This window comes from Labeo rohita, chromosome 16 (genome assembly GCF_022985175.1).
Source record: "Labeo rohita strain BAU-BD-2019 chromosome 16, IGBB_LRoh.1.0, whole genome shotgun sequence".
Classification (NCBI taxonomy): domain Eukaryota; kingdom Metazoa; phylum Chordata; class Actinopteri; order Cypriniformes; family Cyprinidae; genus Labeo; species Labeo rohita.
Genome location: NC_066884.1, coordinates 26228943 through 26250940, shown reverse-complemented (window position 1 = coordinate 26250940; position 21998 = coordinate 26228943). Strand labels below are relative to the sequence as shown.

The following is a 21998-nucleotide window of genomic DNA, read 5'->3' as shown; positions in this document are numbered from 1 at the left end:
GAAGCTAAATTAGAATGTGAAATGTTGAAATAAGACATTTCTTTTAAGTATTTTTTTTATGATTTTAGTTTTAGTAATAACCCAGTTAACTACATCCACAACAGAAAATTGCAGATTTTGTAAAAAAATAAATAATAAATTATATATATATTTGAAGTAATTTTTTTTTTATGGTTTTAGCTTTAGCATATAATAACCCTGTTATGTACATCAACACAGTGACAGAAAATTGCAGATTTTGTTAAAAAATAAAATAAAATAAATAAATTATATATATATATTAAGTCATTTTTTTATGGTTTTAGCTTTAGTATATAATAACCCTGTTATGTACATCAACACAGTGACAGACAATTGCAGATTTTGTAAAAACAAAGCAAAACTAAAAAAAGCTTATTAATAACTTGTTTGTACAATTTTTATTTTCGCAACATTAAGATACTATTACATTTTTTATTATTATATTGATTTATTATATATTTTGCTTATTATATCAGTATATTTTAATTTTAGGTTGTCTTTTTTTGCTATGTATGTCTATATAGTTTTTATTAATTTTTATTTCGGTTTTAGATATAGTTATTTCAGTAAATCAAGTTAAACTAAATTAAAATGTAAAATGTTGATTTGGCAACTAGCAGATATATAAGACATTTCTTTTAAGTATTTTTTTTTTATGATTTTAGTTTGAGTATATAATAACCCTGTTAACTACATCCATACTGCAATAGAAAACTGCAAATAAAAATGCAAATAAAAATAAACATAAATAATAATAAAGAATATTTTACATAAGGACATTTTAACATATTTTACCATTTTTCTGCAGATTGTAAGCAGGGTTATTATAACACAGAAATAAAGCATTTGATGTACTAAAATAATAAAACTAAAATAAAAAGTAATTAAAAAAACCTAACAAAACCACACACGAAAAATTAAGTTTCTAACTAAAATGAAAATATTAAAATAAAAACTGATTCAAAATATTGTATGAAAACTATAATAGTATCTCAGTGATACTAAAATAATGAATGAATATATTACATCTTTTTTGTCATTAAATGTGCTGATATATACATATAAAATTTGAAAAATCTTATCTTCTCATCTCTTTTTACTTTGTGGCAAAAAAAAACAACTGCTTGAGATGAAAATGATTTTTTTTTTTTTTTCCAATCAGCATAAATTTATTTTCAAGATGCAGTAAACTCTAATTTATATACAACGTCAGAAAGTCAGATTTGCTGTGGGTAAAACTCTGGTGTTGCTATTGTTTTTTTTCAATCAAAACTGGTTAGGGTTAGGGTAGTGATAACTTAGTGTGACCATCTACAATTTCTGAGCTGGAGGACTTGAATCTGAGACGGGCTGCCACAGGCATGTGATGTACACACATGCATAAAATGACAGAATTAGCCTGCATGCTCTGTAGTGGAATATCACAGATGTTTTCCAGCCCCTCTCGTCTATCTCGCCCTCCCTCTCTGTGTCCTTTTCTTCAGGACTTATCGACCACCACTACTCACAATTTATTGGCGCCTTTACTTTCCCTCAGAATTAATGACAGAGCAATTATGAAGAGGGCCGTTTAAAAGCCTGGTGAAGGATGCAGTCTGTAAACGCCTCCAATCAGACAGAGTGCAGAAAGAAGAGGAAAGAGTGAAAGACAGGCAGAGATGAGTCCATATGAACCGCATTTTAATGTTCCATCACAGGAAACAAAATCTTATCAAATTACATTAATTGGATCAAGTTGTTATTACAAAAATATATTTAATTCACTATAATTCTTTATACATTAACAATGTACAGCAAGTAAGGCCATTTTTGCTTGTGCACAATCATTTAAATTATAGCTAGGCTTTTACAGTGTGGCTGCGATAATGGTTACTTTAATAAGTCTTTTACATGCTGTAAAACTGTTGGGAACATTTCCACACCTGGAAATGTGAAGACGGTGTGATCTGCCAAGGCTAAGGAGGAGAAGCTCTCACTCTGTGATAAAGCAGCACGGTAATGATACTTTATGAAAGAGCAGAAGATGAGACCAGAAGACCTCAATTACCCATAGACACAGATGAGCTTAAACAGAAGCCCTCTAGAGCAGCACACACAACACTGACCTGAGGTCAGGTGAAGTTAAAAAACACATCTAAATGTACAATAGGGGTACAATTGGTAATAAATTGTAAATTAAAATAATCAAATATACATAGTCTATACAGCCAAATGTCCCTTAATTTGTTATTAGACAATGTACACTCTAAAAAGATGTTGGGTTCAGCCTGTTGGGTCATGTTATTGAGTTTATTTTAATATTTTTACCCAGGTGCTGCACTGTAAAAAACAATTTGAGTCAACGTGGCAACACTGCACAGAATGACTGTTGACAAAAAATACAATTTGTTGAGTCAGCTTAAAATAATTTGTTACCTGGCTGCCTTAAAATTTTAAGTTCAGTCAACTCAAAAAAAGTTTATTCAACTTGAAATGTTAAATTATACTAAGTGACAACTTAGATATTTGAGCTGATTCAACTTAAATTTTTAAGGCAGCTGGGTTACTTACACATCTGTTAAGTTTAGCGAACACAAATATCTAAGTTGTTACTTAGTACAACTTAACATTTCAAGTTGACTAAATTTATTTTAGTTGACTGAACTTAAAATTTTAAGGCAGCAGGGTAACAAATTATTTTAAGCTGACTCAACAAATTGTATTTTTTGTCCACAGTCATTCTGTGTAGTGTTGCCACGTCCGCAGAAATGGGGCTACTTTTATACTGTTGCTGCGTTTTTTTTTTTTTTTTGTTTGTTTGTTTTTTTCATGTCCACAGGTTGAAGCGACTCCAATAATGTAATATTTTAACTCCTGGAATGTTAGATTGATGAGGGGAACCCAAAACACGAATAAAAAAATGTGTATTTTACCCCCTGGAATGTGATTCTTACTGGGGGAGCCCCCTTTGGGCTACTTTTGGGCTAGTTTTGAGTAGAAATTGGGCGGTTTTTGTATTGATCTAGTGCGCCATTGCTGCGGTTGTGGTCGCGCTGGTGGTTGACAGGTTGAAACTTAAATGTCTAACAAACTGACTGACGTGAACTGGAACAGCCTACTGATAGCAGTTTTCTGCCCACTGGCTGCTAACTTAATTTTGTGTTTTTGAAGATTTCATGTTTATAAAGGACTGACTTGACACTGAATATTGTATATGCCCTGGTGAAAAAAACAGCATATGCTGGTAGGTATGTTTTGATGCTGGTTTAAGCTGGTCCTTTGCTGGTTTATGCTGGTTCTTGACCAGCAACATGACCAGCATAAACCAGCAAAGGACCAGCATCAAGACATACCTACCAGCATATGCTGTTTTTTTCACCAGGGTGAACTGTTCTTGTAATATACAGTTGAGGTCAAAAGTTCACAAACACCTCGCAGAATCTGTTAATTAAATGTTAATTATTTTACAAAAATAAGAGGGACATATTGTATGTTATTTTTTATTTAGTACTGACCTAAATAAGACATTTTACCTAAAAGACGTTTACATAGTTCACCAGAGGAAAAAAATATTGTTACCTGAATGATCCACAGCTGTGTGTGTGTGTGTGTGTGTACTTGTTTTTGCTACATTGTGGGGACCAAATGTCCCCACAAGGATAGTAAAACCTGAAATTTTTGACATTGTGGGGACCAGCCTGCGGTCCCCATGGGTACAAAAGCTTATAAATCATACAGAATGAGATTTTTTGAGAAAATAAAAATGCAGAAAGTTTTCTGTAAGGGTTAGGTTTAGGGGCAGGGTTAGGGTAAGGGGATAGAAAATACAGTGTGGACAGTATACAAACCATTGCCCCCACAAGGATAATAAACCAGACGTGTGTGTGTGTGTGTGTGTGTGTGTGTGTGTGTGTGTGTTTGTTGTTGTTGTTTGTTTGTTTTTTGTTTTTTTGACAGTCGTTTCCTGAGTCCCTTGTTTGTCCTGAACAGTTCTGTTCAAAAGTTTACACAGTAGTTTAACTGTTCAGGACAAACAAGGAACTCATGAACAACTATCACTAAAAAGCAACAAAACAGCTGTGGATCTTTCAGGTAACAACACAGTATTAAGAATCAAGCACATGTAAACTTTTGGGTCATTTTTATAAACCCAACTATTATTTTCTCTTGTGGACTATGTAAATGTCTTTTATGTTTAAAATATCTTATTCAGGTCTGTACTAAATAAAAAAATAACATGCCTTTTGTATGATCCCTCTTATTTTGCTAAAATAAATAACATTTTGCAGATTCTGCAAGATGTATGTAAACTTTTGACTGTATATAACTGTATATATACATTTTTATCATTCAAAATGAAAGACCTTCAACAGGTTGACCGACCAAGCAACATAGTCAAAAAAAAGAAAAGTTAAAATAACCCAGCATGTGTTCTGTCCAATAATCACCCAGTGCTGGGTTGCCAAATAACCCAGAAATGGTTGTTCTTAATCCAGCATTTTTCTAGAGTGTAAGCATTTTCTCTATAAAAGGAATAGTTCTTCAAAATCATTTACTCAGCCTCATGTTGTTCCAAAATTGTATGACTAGATGAACAACAAAATAAATGTAAATTTTGAAGAATCTTAATGCCGCTCTATTCCATAGAATGACAATTCATAGTGACTACAACTTGTGATGTTATCAGTGAACAAGAATTATCAGTAAATCAGTGAACGATAACTTTAGAAGTGCTTAGTAGAAATACACTGCACAAACCATACAAATTAATTTTTCAATCAGTGTGTTCCAGGGATTTCATTTTGTGTTAACCAACAAGGAAGTTAGCATCACCCTGTTTACCTCGACAAAAAAGATCTTTTCACAGGCTTTTGGATTATTGTAGAAAATATGAAACATGAATTGTGAACCACAGATGTAATTTCAGACAATTAACCAACAACCTGTTGATTTCAGGACAATGGAATTGGAAGTGCAAATGTAATGTTCCCAGGTTTGGATTCCTGAAGCATTCTATGAACTGTTGTCATATGGAAAGAGGTGCGTGGAAATGGTAAATGATGACAGAATTTTTATATTGGTGTGAACTATCCCTCAAGTATTCATAGAAAGAAATCTCTGGAAATTAATTTCAGTAAATAGAGACTGAGATAATGTTAAAATTATACAATTTTTCTTTTTATAGGAAATAGTGCCACCTACAGTAAATTGACTGAATGTAGTATAAGAAACAATGTTAGGTCATCAAGACATGATCCGATCTCATCCGATAGCTCTCTCAGCTTTACAGATTTGAACGTGTCAGCCAGGGAAACTCCTATAAGAGAGAAACACAAAGTCTCATTATGAACATTAACGACAACAGAAGTTCTGTTTACACATGAAGAAATGCTTTTGAAGACAGTTTCCATTCATTGTTGGGGAAGCCCTTTGAGTGTCAGTGTGACATACACAGAGAGTTTCAGTGCTCCAGCTCGCTGTGACACCCAATCCTTCAATATGTCTGCGTGTGGTTGCCAGGATACACCCGGCACAACAAAGAGGGTCACAACTTTCAATAATGGGGTCTCATAACTTTCAAAAATAGAAAGGTCAGTTATGTATAATGTGTGTATATGTCGGGGAGGTTAAAAAAAACGTGTGAGTGTTGAAATTTACGGTTACATCGGCCTTGTGATGTTAGGAACTCTAAATAGTCAAACATGTCAGGGGTCCAAAACCACAGCGCACTATTTCCAATCAAGTGTTTTCCTGCATAAGTGTTTTTTAAACCCTGTAAAGCCTGATGTAAAGCTTATAATAATAGTCTGAAAAATATATGATTTGTTTATTGTGTTAGTCAAAACATAAAAATAAAAATATGGGGCTCATACTCATAGAGGAGGGGGAAAAAAAACACCTTCAGTGGTTCAAACGGAACAGAAATATACAATTTGGAGCAGTTGCTGATAATTAAATTGCCCCGAAATGAGTTGAAATTCTTATGGCTTGTAATGTAAATCATTAAGATCATCATAACTTACATAAAATGCATATTAATATCAGTGATGCACATAAATAACACTCTATATTTCCCAATAATGTCTTAGTAAGATGACATTTAAATGCTTAGTTTTATGATCAAAGCTCTCTGGCTTTTAATGTGGAGGCAAAACATATTATGTAATGCAGTACAATGATGACTAATAGATGTACACTACCAGCCAAAAGTTTTTGAACAGTAAGATTTTTAATGTTTAATAACAGTTTTCTTTTAATATATTTTAAAATGTAATTTATTCCTGTGATCACAGCTAAATTTTCAGCATCATTACTTTTTTATTTTATTATTTATTATATTTATTTGTTTTTATTATTATTATTATTATCATCAATATTTAAACAGTTGAGTAAATTTTTTTCAGTTTTTCAGGATTCTTTGATGAATAGAAAAATACACTATACCATTCAAAAGCTTGGATTCTTGGATTCAAAAAAAGTATATCAACCAAGTGGTTGTGTACAACAGGTTTTTCAGCAAAGTTTTGATCATGCTGACAATTTAAACTTTAGCTGAATATCAAATATGATTCAGTAAGCTGTATAGGGTTAAAATTAGAAAATACAGTATCTCACAAAAGTGAGTACACCCCTTACATTACGGCAAAGTGTTTAGTACATCTTCTTAAGGAACAATACTATAGAAATGAAACTTGGATATATTTTAGAGTAGTCAATGTGCAGCTTGTATAGCAGTGTATATTTACTGTCCCCTGAAAATAACTCAACATACAGCCATTATTGTCAAAACAGCTGGCAACAAAAGTGAGTACACCCTAAGTAATAACAGCACTATGTCATTTAACCATGCAAAGTCACATATCCTATTCATCATGTTCATGTTTTTGTCTGCTTGACAGGACCATACAAAGTTGTGTATTTTGTATTCGAGCAGTTAAAATTTGGTGCTTTGAGTACAGTTCTCTCATACTGACCACTGGATGTTCAACAAGACACCTCATGGCAAAGACCTCTGAAGATTTGAGAATTAGAACTGTTGCTCTCCACAAAGATGGCCTAGGCTATAAGAGGTTCAGAAACAACCTGAAACTGAGTTACAGTGTTGTGGCCAGGGTCATACAGAGGTTTTCCAACACGGATTCCATTCGGAATAGACCTCGCAAGGGTCGATCAACGTTGAGTGCTCGTTCTGTGCGTCAGGTGCAGAACCTGGCTTCAAAAAACAGATGCATGAGTGCTGCCAGCATTGCTTTAGAGGTTGCAGAAGTAGAAGCTCTGCTTGTCAGTGCTCAGACCACATGCTGCACACTGCAACAAGTCGGTTTGCATTGGCGTCATCCGAGAAGGAAGCCTCTTCTGAAGCTGGCTTACAAGAAAGCACACAAACAGTTTGCTGACGACAACCCCTCCAAGAGCATGAATTACTGGAAGCATGTCCTATAGTCTGATGAGACTAAGATAAACTTGTTTGGCTCAGATGGTGTCCAGCATGTGTGGTGATGCCCTGGTGAGCAGTACCAAGAAAATTGTGTCTCTCCTACAGTCAAGCATAGTGGTGGTAGCATCATGGTCTGGGGCTGCATGAGTGCTGCTGGTACTGGGGAGCTGCGGTTCATTGAGGGAAACATGGATTCCATAATGTACTGTACATTTCTGAAGCAAAACATGATGCCTTCCCTTCAGAAACTGGGCCGAACAGAAGTTTTCCAACATGATAATGACCCCAAACACACCACCAAGATGACAACTGCCTTGCTAAGGAAGGTGCAGGTGAAGGTGATCTAACCTGAACCCTACTGAGCACCTATGGGGCATCCTCAAGTGCAAGGTGGAGAAGCACCATGTGTCTAACATCCAGCAGCTCCATGATGCCATTATAGAGGATTTGAAGAGGATCCCAGCAACAACCTGTGCAGCTCTGGTGAATTCCATGCCCAGAATGATTAAGGCAGTGCTAGATAACAATGGTGCTAACACAAAATATTGACACTTTGGACAGTTTTGACAAGTTCACTTAGGGTGTACTCACTTTTGTTGCCAGCTATTTTGACAATAATAGCTGTATGTTGAGTTATTTTTAGGGGACAGTAAATATACACTGTAATACAAGCTACACATTGGCTACTCTAAAATATCCAAGTTTCATTTCTATAGTATTGTCCCTTGAGAACATATACTTAAAATGATTGCTGACGTGTGAGGGGTGTACTCACTTTTGTGAGATACTGTACAACTAAGTAGTGTTTGATATAAATTGTTACAGACACTCCAGCTGATGTAACTAAAACATAAGGTTGCGTTTGTGTGTGTGTGTACGTGCAGTACCTGTTGCTTGCGGTCTGAGGCTGGGTCTATAAGTACGTTGAGAAGGCTGGGCATCTGTGTGTTGTTCAGACTGTCTTGTAGTGCACTGCGGAGTTGCTCCACCGTTCGGACCAGATACCCACGACCCCCGAACGCACTCATCACCTGCTCGTACCGTGCCTCTGGTAGCAGCGTCACCGGAGGAGCACTAAGACACACACAGGTCAGTTTTATGTACAAGATTTGATACTCGCTAAATTCAGTAGAAATTAATCTTATTGACATTAATTTTGTCTCATGGAGCAATTTCTAGTATTATCCTTATTCCATCTTAGTCCAAGATAATCGTTTAATAGGCTGCTTGCAATTGCTGTAACAAGATAAAATGAAAATTTGTTTTGGTCTCCTAGGGTTCATTCTTTGGGCGCCTGGAATGAACCCAGACTGTTCCTTTCATGCTCTAGAGACTCACATGGTGGTCATGTCTCCCATCTTTTCCATCTGTTTCCATGTCTCTGGATCCACTCCACTGTAGATCCCATTGTTGTTGATTACTATGATGATGACTGGCAGTTTATACCTAGTTAGATGTGCAGAGTGGTTATAGTGACACAGAGCAAAGACAACAATTTTAATATTATGCACACTGCACAAATGCCCCATAGGTGGAGCTGTAGGTGGATGCATCACTCACCTGCACATGGTCTCCACCTCCATGCCAGAGAAACCGAAGGCGCTGTCTCCCTCTATACACACCACTCTCTGAGCGCTCTTCTGCGTCTGCTCCAAAACTGCTGCTGCGATGGCAAATCCTGGGCCAACTCCCATAGTGCCAAAAGTACCAGCATCTAACCTGTATAGAACATTCAGGTTACAGCTCTGGACAACATCACACCGGCAGATCTCGACATTTAACAGAATTATTTAGTTTTAGCATCTGAATTATGGCACATTCTTAAAATTTGTAAGAAAAAGTCCAAAGAATCATACAGAAATCAATGTTGCATCGCTAAACTGAAATGTGCATTCTGTCTTGATATTAACAAACTTTTTTTGTAAGCTAAACATACGCTGTTTCCTATGAATGCGCGTTTCTGCCACTGAATAAAAAATAAAAAAGTACCATTTTTTTTCCTCACAATTGTGACTTTTTTCTCACAATTGCGAGCTTACATCTGGGAATTCTGACTTTTTCTCTCTAAAATTGGACTTTAAAACTCATAATTGCAAGCTGATATCTCACAATTCTGAGAAAAAAAAGTCAGAATTGCATGAAAAAAAGTGAGAACTGGAGATATAAACTCAAAATTGTGTGAAAAAAAAAGTCAGAATTGCATGAAAAAAAGTGAGAACTGGAGATATAAACTCAAAATTGTGTGAAAAAAAAAGTCAGAATAGCGAGATACAAACTTGCATTTGCGAGTTATAAAGTCCAATTTTGAGGGGGGAAAAGGCTGATACGTTCTCAAAATTGTTTTTATCTCGCAATTCTGACCTGATTTCTTGCAGCTGCGAGTTTATATCTTGCAGTTCTGACTTTATAATTCAGAACTGTGGCTTTATATCTCACATAAAATAAGAAAAAAAGTAAGCATTGTGAGATTAAAAGTCACAATAACCTTTTTTATTTTTATTCAGTGGCAGAAACAGGTTTCCATAGTTTCCTCATGACCCAAACATAAGTCGTTTTTGTGATCTAAACAACAAAAATTGTTTTTCGTGATCTAAACATAACAGAAGTTGTTTTTGTGCTCAAAACAAGCTTTTCTTGTGATTTAAACATAAAACTTGTTTTCTCTTGATCTAAAGCTATAAAGTCAGAGAAATAAAATCAGAATTGTGAGACATAAACTCACAATTGTGAGTTATCCTATAACATGCAATTTTGAGTTATTAGGTCAGAATTGTCTTTTTTTCCCCTCAAATTTGGACTTAATAACTCAGTTGCAATCTCAGAATTCTGAGGAAAAAAAGTCAGAATTGTGTGAATGTCAGAATTGTGAGTTTTGATCTCACAATTCTGATGGTATTTCTTGCAATTGCAAGTTATAAAGTCAGAATTGTGAGATATAAACAACTGTGAGAAATAAAATGAGAAATTCCCTGATTTTGAACTTCCAAAATGTAGTTTAAATGTGGCTTCAAAGGGCTCTAAATGATCCCAGCCGAGAAAGAAGGGTCTTATCTAACGAAACGATCTTTTTTTTTTTTTCAAAAAATAATTTTTTTTATATTTTTTAAGCACAGAAGCTTGTGTAGTGCAGGCTCTGGGATGCGCATCCACAATGCTACGAATTAGTAATGGGTCGTTCTTGAACGATTCTTTTATTTTGAACGAATCTTTAATGTGACTCGGGAAGAACGAGTCATCTCGGGGAGTGATTCGTTCAGTCGCGCATGCTCAACATTAGGTTCTGTACTGGAATTAGTTCACCTGTTTCGAGTCTTCGGGTTTTTCGAGTCAGTCGTTCATCTTATGGGGCTGTCATGTGATGAACAAACGACTCAAACCCAAAAACTTGTCAGATAAGAGGTGCGGTGAGCTAATCATAGACTAAAGACCCAGGTAAACAATGAATTAATCTTTTCTGTTTTTTTACAGCATTATAGTTTTTGTCTTGTTTGTAGTGTGATCAACGTTTGTGTAAGCAGTAGATGTGTTAGAGAAGTAACACGTAACATTTTAATTATATTTTGCTAAAATGAACGAAATGACTCGAAAAGAGATTTGTTCATTTTTGCTGAATGAGACACAAAGGTCCGAGTCAGTAAAATGATCCGACCCCTCATTACTACGAAGTCCATCGTCTGTGTCCTCAGTATGGCGAAAAACTCCATCTTATTTTCTCCTACAACTTGAGAGGATGATATTGTTGCACCTTTTTGTTTGTAAACAGCTTTCTAAACACTGGGTCTGTAGTTCCGCCTACATTTCGAATGACCTCTTAACGTTATTCAATAGTACGTAGTGTCGTGAACACTCATCCCAGAGCCTGTGCTACACCAGCTTTTGTGTTTAAAAAGTATAAAAACATTTATTTTCCAAAAAAAATGACCGATCATTTCGCTAGATAAGACTCTTCTTCCTCGGCTGGGTTCAGAGTCCTTTGAAGCTGCATTTAAACTACATTTTGGAAGTTCAAAATCGGGCACCAATGAAGTCCATTATATGGAGAAAAATCCTGAAACGTTTTCCTCAAAAACCATCACGACTGAAGACAGAAAGACATGAACATCTTGGATGACAATTATGATTATATAATCATAATGATTATATAAATAAATGTCATTAGTCCTTCAAATACAAAGTGGGGCAAGAAAATCTCACCAGTCTCTCACCTGTGTCGTGGGAGGTAATTATGCAGCATGGTGCGGCCAATGTCCATAGTGTTCGCTCCCTCACTCACTATGATGCAGTCTTTGGGCAGGAGCTCAGAAATGTGGTGGAAAGCTGTGTAGTAGTTCATGGGTAGAGTGGACTGGAGAGCAAGACTCTGTGGAAAACAATAACAATGGTTTACTTAATACCATAAATGTTAAACACACCGTTGACATGTTTATTGAAAACAGTTGATGCTATTTTATTACATCACAAATTACTAATGACACACAAGCTCACCTTTGATATCTGAGCATTGGCCGTCATTTTTTCCTTTAGAGTCGACCACCATTGTGAATCAGAAGGAAATCTCCAGGACTCTGATCTTATAGTTTCCAACAGCTTCAAACAGTGTAGAAAAACATATATGAGGAGTCATTTCATGTAAAACATTATTCTCCATAACTTTTACACTTTTTAATTATATTAAACTATTAAAAGAAATCAGCACATAATAGGGATGAAAATGATAATTCTGTCATCAAAAGTCCAAAGAATTATACAGAAATCAATATGCTGTATGGCAAAACTGAAATGTGTGTTCTTTAAGTTGTTTTCTCATGACCTAAACATAAGTTGCTTTTGTGATTTAAACAACATAAGTAGTTTTTTGTGATCTAAACATAACATAAGTTGCTTTTGTGATCAACAGTTTTTCTTGTGATCTAAAGATAAAGTCTTTTTTCTCATGATCTAAACATAAAAGTTGTTTTTGTGATCAAAACATAACACTGTTTTTCTTGTGAGCTAAACATAAAATGTTTTCTCTCATGATCTAAAGATCAGTTGTTTTATTATCTAAACAACAGAAGCTGTCTTTGTGATCAACACAATTTTGTTTTTTTACATCTAAACAAAGTGTTTTCTCATGATCTAAACATAAAAGTTGTTTTGTGATTAAAACAACAGTGATTTTCTTGTGAATTAAACAAAAAATTGTTCCTCATGATCTAAACATAACAAAAACAGTTTTCTTGTGATCTAAACACAAGTTCAGTTGTGGTGTACATTTAACAAAAGCTGTTTTCTCTTATTGCGAACATAACATTTCCTTGTAACCACAAGATAAAAAGTAGTTTTCTCACAAGTTTCTCATAAAAATCAGCACATGAAAGGGATGAAAATTAAAACTCTATCGTCAAAAGTCCAAAGAATTGTACGGCTGTATGGCTAAACTGAAATGTGTATGGCTGAACTGAAAAAGTTTTTTTTGTGATCAAAACATAAGTGTTTCTTTGTGATCTAAATATAACATATATTTTCTCATGATCTAAACAAAAGTTGTTTTTAGTGATTAAAGGGGTCATCGGATGCCCATTTTCCACAAGTTGATATGATTCTTTAGGGTCTTAATGAAAAGCCTATAATATACTTTATATTATATATTATTATTATATTTATTATTATATTATATATTATTATATTATACTAAAAATTCTCAATGGTACTGTAAAACAACACCCTTTTCACCTTGTCAAAATGAGCTCTGCAAAAATCATCCTATTCTGAGGGATTGTTCCTCCCACAAACAAGGTAAAACAGCGATATAAGATGATTTTGAAGTTGAGGGAGAACATGAGGTGGGAGTTTTTCGACATACCCTGACTGAACCGGAAAAAAACAGTCCAGGCAGAGTAAGACAAGACGAGCGTTTGACATTAAAAAGTATATAAATTGTCGTTTCGTTAGACAATACAACCGCATTTGGGATCGTTTGAAGCCGCATTTAAACTGCATTTTGGAAGTTCAAAATTGGGGCACCATAGCAGTCCATTATATGGAGAAAAATGCTGAAATGTTTTCCTCAAAAAACATAATTTCTTTACAACTGAAGAAAGAAAGACATTAACATCTTGGATGACAAGGGGGTGAGTACATTATATGTGAATCTTTGTTTTGGGAGTGGACTTCTCCTTAAAGAGCGACTAAACGGAAACAAATGTTACAAATTATACTGGATTTCAATAGAACATCAGGAGTCTCTCACAGAGTCCATTGAACATACAGACTTCCAAGTTGCTAATGCAGATAAAGTGTGTAAAACAAAAAAAACATTGTGTTTTATGTACAACGACTGAGGTGATACTGTAGTTTACCTGTCTGACCACAGCTCGTATGTCTCCAAGAAGAGCAGACGTGGCTCTCACATTATTACTCAACTCCTCAGCACACAGATCCACCTGAACAAATTCACACAACAAACCACATTAAAGATGAACTGATCATTTAGCCATCTATGGCAAGTCTTTATGGCAAGGTTGCGGAAACTTACTGAGTGTCCAAGGTGTAACAAACCTGAATAATCTTCACATGGGGACTGAATCTAGGTGGAAAACCAAAGTGCAGGATCCAGTTGAGTCTGGCACCCAATAACACTATAACATCAGCCTGCAATAAAGCTCTAGAACAGAAAAAGACAAGGTCAGGTATCACACCAGTCTATCAAAAATAGATTTTGGAAACATCATTTAGATGCATATGCACACCTGGACCTGGCTGCAGCAACACAGTTCGGGTGGTCATCCGGCAGTACTCCTTTCCCCATAGGTGTGGGAAGGAAAGGGATCCCAGCTGCCTCCACCAGCTCCCTGAGCTCCTTCTCTGCCCTGGCATACGCCGCACCTACAGATGATCACAGTTTGACATTGTTTTGATCAGTTTCAGCTGTAAAGATGCCCGTCACTCAAACATCTGGGTCATTCAGTTCTATTCTGTTCACCTTTGCCGATGATGATCAGAGGCCTCTGAGCTGCTTTGAGCAGCCGGACAGCCTGTGTGATCTCCCTGCTGTCAGCCAGACTCACAGGAGGAGCAGGACAGCAGGAAACAAACCTAGAGAAAAATGAAGAAGCATGCAATGCAATTCTGCATTTCAGTACGTAACAGAAACAATAAGTGTTTACATCATAAAATACAGTTGCTTAAGGAACTCCCATTGCTATGATTCGTGTTTAAGTTTACATAAAGCTCACCTGACACTGTCCCGGTCTATTTTGGCATTTACCATGTCTCCAGCTATGTCTATGTAGGATGCTCCTGGACGGCCGTAAATGCTGCTTCTCACAGCCTGATAAAAGACAAAACACACCAACACATATGTTGGGTTTTTCATGTTTTATGGGGACATTCCATAGGCGTAATTTTTTATGCTGTACAAACTATATTTTTATCCTCTTACCCTAACGCTACATCTAAACCTACCACTTACAGGTAACTTGCTGCATTTTTAGATTTCAAAAACCTAATTCTGTAGGAATTATTATGTCATTTATTAATATATTACTTGAATTAGTTTTTATTTTTATATTTTCAGTTTATTTTATTTTTTATATTTTATTTATATTTTAATTTTTATGCTTTAGTACTTTAGTTATGAGTTGTTTATTTTTATTATTTTTTATTTGAATTTTAGTCATTTTACTATTTCAAATCAAATTGAAAATCATTTCAATTAACAAAAACATTTTCAAAAGTTTGGTTAGCAATAACAACTCTGGAAAAAGTATTAATTTGTTTGTTGAATGTAGAATTTGTAGCAATAGCCAACAATACACTTGTACGGGTCAAAATTATAGATTTTTCTTCTATGACAAAAATCATTAAGATATTAAGTAAAGATCATGTTCCATGAAGACATTTTGTGAACTTCCTACCGTTAATATATCAAAACCTAGTTTTTTATTAGTAATATGCATTGCTAAGAACTTCATTTGGACAACTTTAAAGGCGATTTTTTTGCACTCTCAGATTTCAGATTTTCAAATAGTTGTATCTCACATAGTTGTATACTAATTTATTCAGCTTTCAGATGGTGTTTAAATCTCAATTTGAAATTGCTAAAAATGTACATTTAAAAAAAAATGTTTTTTCTAAACAGTTTCTAAAATTTCTAAAACTGAGCAACTTGTTGTAGAAGGCCTCTAAGCTTACAGATACAGCCTGCAAGCCACAAAACTCAAATTTTGTTTACACAGGGTATTAAACAAAACCGAGAATCATGATTAAGAACATAATACATATTTACCTTTTCAACTACGGCTGGTATCATTTCAAGGCTGCTTGGTCGAGCAGAAAACTTACTATACAGACGACAAGCTTCAACCTGATAAAGAGCAGGAAAAGAGTATCAGAAACACTAGAAAAATAAATACAAATAACTGAGTTTCTTTCCTTAAATAGACATTTAACACATTAACTACAGAAATACGGTTAAAATTTAAAAATGGTTCAAAAATTTTTGAATTTTTTGCTTAAGGTATCAGTGCAGAATTAATACTATGATAGCTGTTTATGTACCAAAGCCAAACTTTTCCTATTGACCTTACCTGAGGGAACTCCTGAAATGCTCCTGTGGTTTCTTGGTTCCTATCAGACGAGCCACCAATAACAATGACAGGCCTGTGATTTCAAACAAGAAAAGAGAAGTACAAAAAAATGCCCATTTGAGGTCAATTTGCTTTAATCTTAAGTGAATGCAGCAGTGTGGGAGCTACCAGCAGTTCATGTTAGCATTGGCCATTCCTCCAAGCGCATGAATCAGGCCCGGCCCAGACACGACCAGGCACACAGCTGGCCTGGAAAAAGAAACATAGCTTCAGCACAAACAGAGCGGGAAAAACGAATACTAAGAAATAAACTGACATATTCTTACCTTCCTGTCAAATACCCAATAGCAGATGCAGCATAGCAGGCCTGTTAGGAAAAAGAAGATGCATGGAAATACAAACCCAGACAGTCTTCAATATAATAAAACAGGGACATCTTTGAAATAAAAGTGAAAAGTGAGAATAACTTACTGCTTGTTCATTGCGCATACCAACATACTTGATGCCCGCTGCTTGGGCAGCCATGGCCACCTCGATGACAGGCACGCCGACAATGCCAAACATGTACTCCACATTCTGCACATGGAGTGGAATATAAGTAAAGACATACCTAATAGACATGCTAATATGTTTAATATTAATTTTAGTATTGAAAGTTATTTCTAGTAATCTAAGGCACAATAAAACAAGCACAATAAAACAAACAAGTACAACAAAAAAGGGAGTGCTGGGGGGGGTCCATGTGAATTTTTAAAGAAAAACAGAGGGGAATAAATAAATAAAAAGTCAAATAAACATAGAAGTTGATAAAAAAATATATGAGTACAAATGAATAATGTATTTATTTAATAATAAAGTAATGCAATGATTTAAAAAATAATAATACATTTGATTAAAACAATCAGTTTGATTTAAATAAACTGATTACAATGAAACAAAATTTGATTTAAATGAATAAACAACACATCCAACAGTACGATACTATAGTAAGTAAAAATGTAATGATCAGTGTTGGGGAAAGTTACTTTCAAAAGTAATGCATTACGATATGGAGTTACTCCCTAAAAAAGTAACTAATTACGTTAGTTACTTTTTATGGAAAGCAATGTGTTACTTTACTTTTGCGTTACTTTTTAAATCTGGGCAGGGCTTGCTTGTTTGTTTTTAATATAAAAAGTTCTGTTTTTGGCAAATGTAAAAGCCTTTTCACACCAAAAGCCTCAGGCTTTGAGAAAAGTAAATTCACGTCTGTACAGTAGACCGCAGAAGAAAAATATCAACTCTTCACCAATAAAAAAAAGGAACAAATGTTAGATTATCTTGAGTATTTTTTGCTAATTAGTATGGTTGAAGTAGATCATCGAAAGGTTAGTTAATAAAATGGTATTAAACGCATTAAGGATATTTAATTATTGCAGGTTTGCGTCATATTCTGAGTTGAATTTCACTGTTTTTATTCATTTTGAGGAACACTGAATCTGTTTTTGTGAGTGAGGTGAATTAATGCATGTTCAGATTTATTCTAGAACTAACATGTTACTCCCGATTTCTCTCAACATGGGGAATTCAGAGCTTTTAATCAATAAATGGGGCGGAAAGTGACTGGTGTTACGTATTTGAAAGAAGTAACTCAGATATTTTCTTGTAAATTAAAAAGTGATGTGTTACTTTACTAGTTACTTGGAAAAAGTAATAATATTACATAACTTGCGTTACTTGTAATGCATTACCCCACAACACTGGTAATGATGTAAAAGAAGCAAAATATTTTGCAAACAGTAATTTACACATATTTAAGTAACAATTGTCTCACTATTAATGCCCCTCACAGGAATACTATCACATTTAGAGGGTTTTAGCATCTTAAAGATTGAAAAACCCAGGTTTAGGTTACACATTTGGTCAAGTTGTTAATAATATCAGAACATATAAAAAAAAAAAAAAAAAAAAAACACACACAAAGAATTTGTTATATACATATTTTGTAGTACATTGTTTGACAGCTCTGGCGCGCATGCGCAGCACCTTTGACACACTGTCCAAGTTCAATAGTACAGCAGGCGATGTTACATCACGTTGCAAATAATGTAATAGTGCGAATTGTAAAATACACATTTATTCTAGACTAAGTGTAAGAGGACAAAGGCTTTCAATGGATACTCCCTTTGAAAATATACAGGAGAAACTTTGAGAAGCACACGGCAACACAACACAGACCTGAGATTTGAGCGCCTCAGCGATCAGCTGAGCTCCAGTCACTTCAGCCATTATCACCGTCACAACACAGTCATTTCACCCTTATACACTTATAAAACAAACTGCTCTTCTGTCCTCCTGCTGCTCTTCTTCTGTGGTTTGTGTTTGTGTGTAGTTAAAATAAATTGAAGCTCATGTCTCCACCTACTGGATAGACTGGATAGAGCGTCACTCCATTCTGACCTTTTTTCCCAAGATGGCTTGTTTGATGATTTTGGTGATATTTTAACTTAGGACCAATTTATGAATCTCCATAATTTTAAAATCCCATCAAAGGAATATAATACCTTGATGAAAGCTGTCCCAGCAGGCTTAACCCACATAACTAAAAATCACCTTAAGTTCAGTAAAGGCAATATTTGGCTTTACGTTTGGGATCCATATCTTAGATCGGAAATGCAATACCAGATATATTCGCAAAATATTTTAGAACAAGATAAGATGACTCCAAGAGGGAATTCTGTTAGGGTTCCTTTAACAAATATACACTACCGTTCAAAAGTTTGGGGTCAGTAAGACTTGTAATAGTCTTTAAAGTGGTCTCTTACGCTCATCAAGGCTGCATTTATTTGATTAAAAATATACAAAAAAAAAAACAAAAAAAAAAACAGTAATATTGCAAAATGTTTTTACAATATAAAATGTTTTTTATTTTAACATACTTTAAAATAGAATTTATTCCTGTGATGAAAAGCTGAATTTTTATCAGCTGTTACTCCAGTCTTAAGTGTCACATGATCCTTCAGAAATCATTCTAATATGCGGATTTATTATTAGAATGATCAATGTTGGATAATATCAACAGTTGTGCTGCCAAATATTTTTTGGAACCTGTGATTTTTTTTTTTTTCAGGATTCTTTCATGAATAACACGTTTAAAAAGTACAGTGTTTATTCAAAATATAAATATTTTATAACAATGTAAATTATTTATTATTAACTTTTAATAAACTTTTAATTATTAACTTAATACATCCTTGGTGAATAAAAGTATTAATTTCTTAAAAAAAAAAAAAAAGAAACAATAAAAATGTACTGACCCCAAACTTTTGAACGGTAGTGTAAATTTAAAAAAAAAAACAACTGGCTTTTGCCAAGTACATTTTGCATATCCAACAAGGTTAAGGAGATTCATTATAAAATCCTTTATAAAATCTATCCTGTTCATTTGTCCATTTTTAAATATTCTGATGCTGAGGAAACAGCTGCCCATTTATTTTTTTGATTGTAGTATACCCAGCAAATTATGGGTTGACTTAAGCACTTATGTCCTCAAATATGTTATATTTTTACCATATGTTTAACCAAAGCTATTATCTGATGAAGATGTTGTTAATTTTCTTATGCTGAATGCAAAATTCTTCATTCATAAGCAAAAATGGTTTAAATCTCCTTTATCTTTCCCCTTTTTCCTGTTTCGCCTCTTAGACTTACAAACAACAAAAAGAGTGCCACATTTTGGATGCATTATGACAACTTTTATTTTATTTTTGTGCTTTTCTATTTTCTGTATGGATAATACCATAATTGTACGCAAATCCATATTTTTAGTTTTCTGTCCTTTTTATGATTATTCTTTTAGGAATACACCCATGGCTCATTTCCCTGTCTCATTTCTATCTATCTACATTTATTTTTTTAATTAACATGTCACATTTGCTTATTATAAAAGTAAAAAAAAAGTTGGTTAACATTACATATAATTGAAACACATACATTTAGATGATAAATCTATTATTCTTGCTTTACAGGTTTATGTTTGAAAAAAGGAAAGACAAGAAAAACACACGGCTCACGGTTTCTCCCTTTTAGTGTTTCTCTTCATTGGTATCAGCTTTAGCTTTCTTTCAAATTTTGTTCATAAATATGACATTTCCCTTGTCTATTTATTGATACAGGTCAATGAAGGACAATTTATTTCTGAGTGTATTAGAAATCATGGATATAGTGTTTCTAGATGTAGTGTTCATTACTTTTATTTTAAACTAACGTCTTTTAATATTTACACAGAAGTTTTCAGCATTTCATTTTTTTTTCAACCATTTAAGAGATCTTTACTCTTTTTGAATAATGTCTGCTTCTCTGTTTCTTTCTGTAGAATAGAATTAAGAATGAGATGTTTCCATTCTCATATTTATTTAGTAAACAAATAAACAACTAGAAAGATTTCAACTATAGTGACCAATACATTTCTTCCGTATTACTTACAATATAAACACAATATCTATGACATGCTTTGCTTTTATCAGCTAGTTTTAACTTTAGAAAACATTTATAACATTAAATATTATATAAAGAAAAACAGACATTTGTCAAGCAAGTGTTTCGGTTTATCCATGCTAAACAACATTACAAATATAATAACTTGAACATTTCTCAAACTATTAGACATAATACCTGATTTACATGTGAAACTAAAAATGAAATCTTCAGCTAAACATCATAAATGTCATTGTGAAGAAAGAGGTCATATTTGTCATAACCAGTATTTTCTATATTGCTGTTTTTGCTATCCTTCACGTTTGTTTTCCTGTTCATTGCTTGAGCTTCGCTCTCTCTGCCTTCAAGATACGACTGCAGGATCCGGAAAAACTGTGAAAATATTAGACAGATAAATGACAACATGAATATTATTTAAAATATTATTTAAATATTTAGTATACAAAGCAGATTTTATTTTCAGTGTCTGATTGTAAATAATACACATATACGCATATAAATATTAATTTCAGCCTCTGAATTCTGGTTATAAAAAGTCTTATCCTGGTCTTTTTCCTTTTGTGCCAAATTTAGACTTTTAGCACAAAAGTTTTTGAGACTCCAGCAACGAATACGGTAACAAACTGTAAAAAATATCATCAAGATATCATCATACTTCCCCATTTGATTGACTACATTTCAAAAGTGTTATGTTTTGGCATTATCTAATTAAATATGCACTAATTTGCATATAATTCCAAAATAGAAGTCTAACCACAGGATAAATCCAGGTTCAAAACTCAAAAGCCAGTAAATAATAAAAAAGACACATATTTTCGTATAATAATTTGAATGCAATAAGATAAATACTTTATCAAATAGTATTTTGGATGTTTTCTGTCCACTAGTCTGAATTTCACAAAAAGCTAAATCTCAAAACTGACCAGTTCCTTGAGCAAATACATGAAAAATATTCCTAATATAAAACATAAATCCTCAAATATACCTCCCACACTTGCCTATTTTTAATCAAAATCATCAAGAAGGATCAGCTGCTGTGACTCACCAAGGTCCTGCTCTGTGGGTTACTCAGAGACTTCAACTCTTCATTGGAGAGGTCCGACTCTACCGGGACCATCAGCAGTGTCATCAGAGCCAATACTGTCAACCTGGATGCGAAAGACAAACACAGAGACATTACAGACTCTTCCTCGGACCACCTCAACATCTTCACCTGAGCGAAAGGACTCACATGTTCGCAGTGGCTGTGATCGCCAGGTCAGTTTGCAGTTGGGTTGCCTCAGTTCCCCAAAAGGGTTCTGCCCCTGCTTTTATACACAGCATAAGAGGCACGCCATACATGAACAATTTGCACCTTCTGGCAAATTGGCGTTTCCTTTTTTCTCAAAGAAAATCTGGACAGACACTGAGTGCCATAATTGATATAATTAACCTTATTGCGTCATCATGGCTCCCTTAGAGACATACAACTCAGAATAGCCTCTTATAATGATGGTGTATTTATGGCTTAACCT

General features: G+C 34.3%; 2 protein-coding genes across 2 annotated transcripts; both read right to left on the bottom strand.

Annotated features, from left to right (window-relative positions):
- Window positions 1–1684: 1684 nt before the first annotated feature.
- On the bottom strand, window positions 1685–18368 carry hacl1 (2-hydroxyacyl-CoA lyase 1). Its single transcript, XM_051131824.1, has 17 exons — window positions 18226–18368; window positions 16480–16584; window positions 16335–16375; window positions 16177–16257; window positions 16009–16081; window positions 15708–15785; window positions 14656–14750; window positions 14403–14515; window positions 14170–14305; window positions 13979–14084; window positions 13780–13863; window positions 11924–12025; window positions 11644–11798; window positions 8999–9157; window positions 8777–8884; window positions 8326–8512; window positions 1685–5317 (listed from the first exon to the last, which is right to left on the bottom strand). The coding sequence occupies exons 1-17, from the start codon at window positions 18274–18276 to the stop codon at window positions 5285–5287; spliced, it is 1707 nt and encodes a 568-aa protein (XP_050987781.1). The 5' UTR covers window positions 18277–18368; the 3' UTR covers window positions 1685–5284.
- A 1866-nt stretch (window positions 18369–20234) lies between these two features.
- LOC127179043 (uncharacterized) lies at window positions 20235–21785 on the bottom strand. Its single transcript, XM_051132294.1, has 3 exons — window positions 21716–21785; window positions 21530–21632; window positions 20235–20856 (listed from the first exon to the last, which is right to left on the bottom strand). Coding segments are annotated over exons 1-3 (264 nt in total). The 5' UTR covers window positions 21718–21785; the 3' UTR covers window positions 20235–20697.
- Between the last annotated feature and the right edge of the window lie 213 nt (window positions 21786–21998).

Coding starts and splice junctions, on each gene's coding strand:
- LOC127179043 (XM_051132294.1), bottom strand. Junction 20,857..21,529: donor ACCCACAGAGCAGGACCTTG/GTGAGTCACAGC, acceptor ATATTTTCACAG/TTTTTCCGGATCCTGCAGTC.
- hacl1 (XM_051131824.1), bottom strand. CDS start 18,276: ATGGCTGAAGTGACTGGAGCTCAGCTGATCGCTGAGGCGCTCAAATCT. Junction 16,585..18,225: donor CTGAGGCGCTCAAATCTCAG/GTCTGTGTTGTG, acceptor CTCCATGTGCAG/AATGTGGAGTACATGTTTGG. Junction 5,318..8,325: donor CCTCAGACCGCAAGCAACAG/GTACTGCACGTA, acceptor TCTCTCTTATAG/GAGTTTCCCTGGCTGACACG.